At 51.6% G+C, this 5575-nt stretch overlaps 1 protein-coding gene across 1 annotated transcript; it reads right to left on the bottom strand.

Moving 5' to 3' along the window:
* Positions 1 to 2913: 2913 nt before the first annotated feature.
* On the bottom strand, positions 2914 to 4374 carry LOC124660373 (UDP-glycosyltransferase 73C5-like). The gene has a single exon (XM_047198180.1). It carries the CDS (start codon positions 4336 to 4338, stop codon positions 2914 to 2916), a length of 1425 nt encoding a protein of 474 aa, XP_047054136.1. The 5' UTR covers positions 4339 to 4374.
* Between the last annotated feature and the right edge of the window lie 1201 nt (positions 4375 to 5575).

Below are 5575 nucleotides of genomic sequence, written 5' to 3'. Positions count from 1 at the left end.
CATGGCTATAGGTCAACGGTCGATTTATACCACCGATTTGGCTAAACAAATCACGTGGAAGTATAAGCATTTTATCATTTTATTTCATTTTCGTAAAATGAGGTTAAACCCCCGACTTCTTCCGCAGCAACATCTTCAAAAAGGGATCTAAAAAATCTTCAGAAAGGTATGCCCCCATCTTCACCACGAACACCACAAACAATTTAAAGCAACGAGCATGGTTGGCCTAGCCGCATATCATGGCAGGAGGATGAGATAGATAATTAGGGTTAGTTGGAAGGTGGTGGTATAGCGGAGGAGGAGCTCTTCGCAGGATGGAGTGGTGAGATATCACATGAGCGTACTAGCTACGGGCTGCATGGGTGGGCGGAGGTTAGCGATTTAATTAGAGGCGTCAGACTTTTCGAAGTTGGGTAAGAAGAAAGGGTAGGGGTGGCATAGGTTTTGTCAAAATCGACCGCGTCGAGCCAATTGAGCGGGGGGGCGTCACTTAGCTCCCCCCTCACACACAAACAAATATACCGGAGGTTCATCCATCATGACATCACCATGACAACATTTCCAATGCTCCTACAAATGTGGAAGATGCAAAGATTTGTACTTTTGAATTATAATTTGCGGAAAATTAAATGATAAGTAAAGTAAAATACTAGTAAATTAAATTGTAAGTAATTTAAATGTTTTTCAGAGAAAGGCTAATCCTCTCTTCAACAAGAGGACAAGCTTAGGTGTGCTCTTATAGGAGAGAAGCATTCCCAATGGTGCAGATTTCATGGCATAAGGATTGCTAGAAAAGCATGGTAAATATTTTATCACTTTTTATTCTCTTTGGAGGGATCTCTAATGATTGGCCCTAAGTCATTTACATGAGCCAACTAGGGATTCATTAGGACATAAATGTCCAACCATTGCCTTAAGTTTTAAGATCCCCAACCATATAAATCTCCTAATGCAACTCTAATGATCTAGACAAGGTTTCTATCATCTTGTGACATCCATACTCTTTTTATTACACTAAGGTGCAACCCTATGAGCCATAGAACTAACACATGTTAGACGTACTATATAGAAGTCATAGCCAATCCATCTTATCCCCTTAGGGACATGGGGAACTACTCACAACGGTCATGGCAATGATCAATAGCATATGGTATACAACACAATCTGAAATAATAACTTATCAACCAAACAACAATAGTGTCAACAACAAGCATGCACACAACACTAGAAACTTACTTAGGGTTCCGATCTATCACAAACTATGAGGGGAGTGAAGTGAATCTTTGAGATGGAGTTGGTGCTGATGTTGGGGATGATGGAGATGATGATGGAGAGATTTCCCCTACGCCAAGGAGCAATTGGTGGTGACGATGGTTTCGATTTCACCACGACGGAGGTCGCGGAGCAGCAGGATCCGCCCTCTCCCGGAGAAAGAGAAGACTTCCTCCTCTGCCTCTGTAAATCTCGGGAACATTATGGCGCAATTTTTTGCGATACGGAGCTTCCCATAAAAAGATGGAGGCGAGGCAATGCATGAGGGCCAGATGGGCCACCATGGTCCTTATTGTGGGCCTCGTGGCCCTCCCCGTTGGTTTTCTTTGTTGGTGGTCTTCTCTCCAATGAAAAAACTTCCGTCATATTTATCCTCGATTTAATTGAGTCCCTAAGGTCATTGGAACCTAAAAAAAATACAAAATAGGGGTTTATCATCCCCCCAGAAATTAAACACCAAAATAAGAGACTTTGTAAGAAAATCCCATAGATTATCCAATGAAAATAATGCAATGTCAATGCAAATAACAACATAAACGATCCCTATATGATGCAAATAGGATGATATAAAATGCATGTGTCCGCATCTAGGGGAGAGCCTCATCCCGTTGTGGCCAGAACCGGCGATGGCGTCGCTCTTGTACATTGTTATCTTGCAGATGGCATTATGAAGGTGTTGCAATCCTTCCTTCACCGGATGCAACTCTCTGGGAAATCCTAGATCAGATCGAATGATGGTTGTTGTTTTGGGTCGCCTCCCTCCTGAAGGCATTGTCTTTTGAGTCGAGCATTGGGAGGACTAGTGGAAGATGGTAGCGGTCCTTGTCAATATTTGTGTGGAGAAGCCAACATGGATTACCAATGTCGGGGTCGCCGCAAGGTTGAGGTAGTTGGGGTAGTCAGCTCTCCGGTGTTTCTGCTTGATTTCAAGTTGGTTTATGTGAAGTCAGAGTTGAGGCGATGGAGTTCAGATGTTGATGGGGGTGGTTACGATGACATGTGAGGGTGGTCCGTTCGGTAATCTTCCACAGCATCCTAGCACATTTCTCTTTCGTAGCTCATCCCCATATTCGAAATTGCATTGTCATTGTGGCATCCGATCGATTGATTGGCATTGATCTTCATTTGGTTTATTGTGACATTTGAGGTGTGGGCTTCGTTGGTACTCACTTGCGGTTCAGCCAAAATAGCTTGCTCGGGGAGAAGTGATGACGATGACAATAACGTCGAACGTGCAACCACTACTATGTTTTCTTTTTAGTCGCGTTCATGATGATATTTCGGGTGCGTGATCACCGGGTTGTGATAGCTTTCGCTTGGTATTCCGCTAATTTATTGGGCATCTATGTTTTTCTTAATTAATGAAATGAAAAATCTTTGGCCTTACCTTCATAATAAAATAAAAGGTAGTAGCGTGTTTCAATATATTGGTAAGCATTTAAATTCCAGCGAATTGATATGAAAATATTTATGATCATTTTTATCTCCAACGGAAATGGGATACTATGTCATTCTATTGGGCATGCATGGATTAAAACAATATCACGCGTGTTGGAGAAAAGGTGAATCTTCAGAAAATTGAAGTTCGTCAAACGAAAATTGAACTGTTGGCGCTATTGAGCGCCCTGCGAACTGCGAAGCTCATTCAGTCGTGCAAACTCCCGCGTTCCCCTCGAAACGCTTGACCAAATCAAGCAGGTTAGCAAGCGACGACCCGCCCTCCTGCACGGCCGCCCTCGCCTTCTCCGACAGTGCCAGTGCCTTCCTCCTCCTCTCCTCCCCCTCACCTCCTCCATCCATGATGCTCCTCACCGCCTCCTCCACCACCTCTCTCCCCACCACGATCTCCTTCTCCACCAACTGCCACACCACCGGCTCCTTGACCCCGATGCTGACGCCGATCCCGAGCACCTCCACGGCCAGCTTCTCGTTCCAGAACTGGTCCGAGAAGTGAGGCCACGTCACCAGCGGCAGCCCGGCCGCGATCGCCTCCAGCGTGGAGTTCCACCCGCAGTGCGTCACGAAGCCGCCCACCGCCGCGTGGTTCAGGATCAGCACCTGCGGCGCCCACCCTCTGATCAGCATGCCGCGCCCGGCGACGCGCTCCTCGAGCCCCCCGAGGAACAAGCGCACCTCATCGCCGTAGTATCCAGGGTTCTTCAGGACCCAGACGAACGGGTTGCCCGACGCCTCCAGCCCGAGCCCGAGCTCCACCAACTGCTTCGGGTCCGCGTGCACGATGCTTCCGAAGCTCACGTACACGACGGTGTTGGCCTCCTTGCCGTCCAGCCACCGGACGCACTCGTCGGCAGCAACGGCGGTGGTGGTGTTCCCTCTCGCCGCCAGCGTGGCGGCGTGCCGGTGGTACAGCGAGACAGGGCCGATGGTCCACACCTTCATCTTCCTGGCGGCCACGTACCCGGCGACGTACTCTGGCTCCATCTCCAGGAAGGAGTTCATGACGACGCCGTCGGCCTGGGCATGCGCGCGCTCGACGCCGTCGGCTAGGTGGTCGAACCCAGGAGAACGGAAGAACCCAGGGGCCTGGGCCCTCGTCACCTCGATCCTCCTCTCCACGCCCGGCACGACCACCGGCTCGTTGTCGTCGGTTACGCCGTCGTACGTGTTGAACCTCTCCAGGTTGTGCTGGCACAGGAGGCAGAAGGCGCACATGCTGAAGAAGCTGAGCCGCGGGACATGGAGGTTCGCGGCGACACTCACGGTCCACGCGTGGCAGAAGTCGGACACGATGCACGTCGGGTACGGCGGGTGAGCGCGGAGGTGGCGCTCGAGCGGCGCCGCGAGGAGCTCCAGCGCGCTGAAGTAGTTCGCGTGGAGTTCCGCCGGTATCTTGTCGACGTCGTCGGCTCCGTCGGGCAGGCCCACGGCGGCGCAGTCGAGCGGGAGCTCCACGAGCCGGATCGGCAGGCCGGACTGCCTGGCGAAGTCGATCGTCGGGAGGATGCGCGCCGCGTTGTACGGTGTGGCCACGACGCTGGCGAGCGCGCCGTGGGTGGCCAGCAGCAGCGCGGTGTCCACCGCCGGGATCAGGTGCCCCTGGTACATCAGAGGGACAAACACGAAGTGCGCCTTGGCAGCGCTGCCGATGCCATCGTTCCCCCGGCCGTCTGGTGCCATCCTCTCCAGGCCAGACTGGTACGAGGTAGGGAGGCACTGATGCTTGTGGCGATGTCTTGCTAGTTGCTACCCTGCTGTCTTAAAAGAAGACTGTGTTTGAATGCGACGAATGCCTGCGGCCATCCTGGCCAGCGCCGGCATGCATGGTACCTGCAGCAGATGCCGAGGTAGACGGCGTCTTTATAAAATTTTGGTTGTTGCGTTTGTCGATTGTGTGTCGAGGCTAGCAGCTACGGAGTAGAAGCAGGGAGAGTGACTGCGAGCTTGTCACTACTCACTACTGACGTTATATATGGCGCATCAGGGTTCAGTCTATCCGACAGGTGTGCGTTATACCAAGCAACATTCCATGAGTTGCATAAACTACAGGTTTGCCTCAGATACTATTAAGCATTTAAGCATGTATGATGACAGTGCATCTTGGTGGTGATTTCTTAGATAGTAATCTGTTTCTAAGATTGTTGCTACCATTGTCTTAGGCTGAAGAAGAAAAAATGATGCACAAACTGTATGAGCTTATGTCTACAGAAGGTCTTCTTCCCAAGGTACAACCTACATGCAGATTAGGAAGGCTACTCTGCTGGTGTGTTGTAAGTTCAGAACGGTCCCGCTGGGCCGATGAGCTTATGTGTACACAAGTGCTTCTTTCCAAGGTGCATTGCTCATGGGTCACCTACATGCACTTAGGAAGGGTACTCCCCTGGGCCCTGGCGTTGTGAGTTCACAACGCTCCGTTGAGCTTAGAAATCATTTGTTATAGTAGTACCATTAAACAAGTTGTTGTTTCTTATGTACCCGCCGCCTGAGGAACGAACCGTTTCCTCCCGAGTCGCTCCTCTCTCGAGCGACTCTGGGGGACCCCACCGCCGCCGCCTACAACGCCGCCCTCCGCCGCCTTCCTGGCCGTCGCTGCTGCCCTCTCCGGTAGCGGTGGCGGCACCCACCCGATGGTGGGCAGGGGAGACGCACCCTGGAGGTCTCTCATGGGAGGAGGTGGGAGATCGGTTCGGGGCGCAGGGCGGCGCGGCTGCCCCATGGCCGGCGCTTGAGGTCTCCGGCGGGATGCGTCGAGGAGGAAGGGTGAGGCGCCTGTGGCGGCGCCCTGACCCGCGAGATCTGGTGGATGACTGCGGCCCGATTCAGTGATTGTGGGGTTAGTCCGGTC

The sequence above is a fragment of the Lolium rigidum genome, chromosome 6 (assembly GCF_022539505.1).
Source record: "Lolium rigidum isolate FL_2022 chromosome 6, APGP_CSIRO_Lrig_0.1, whole genome shotgun sequence".
NCBI lineage: Eukaryota > Viridiplantae > Streptophyta > Magnoliopsida > Poales > Poaceae > Lolium > Lolium rigidum.
This window is presented reverse-complemented; position numbering and strand designations above follow the sequence as displayed.

Bases quoted from the DNA above. Each gene is read 5' to 3' on its own strand.
- LOC124660373 (XM_047198180.1), bottom strand. From the start codon at position 4,338: ATGTACCAGGGGCACCTGATCCCGGCGGTGGACACCGCGCTGCTGCTG.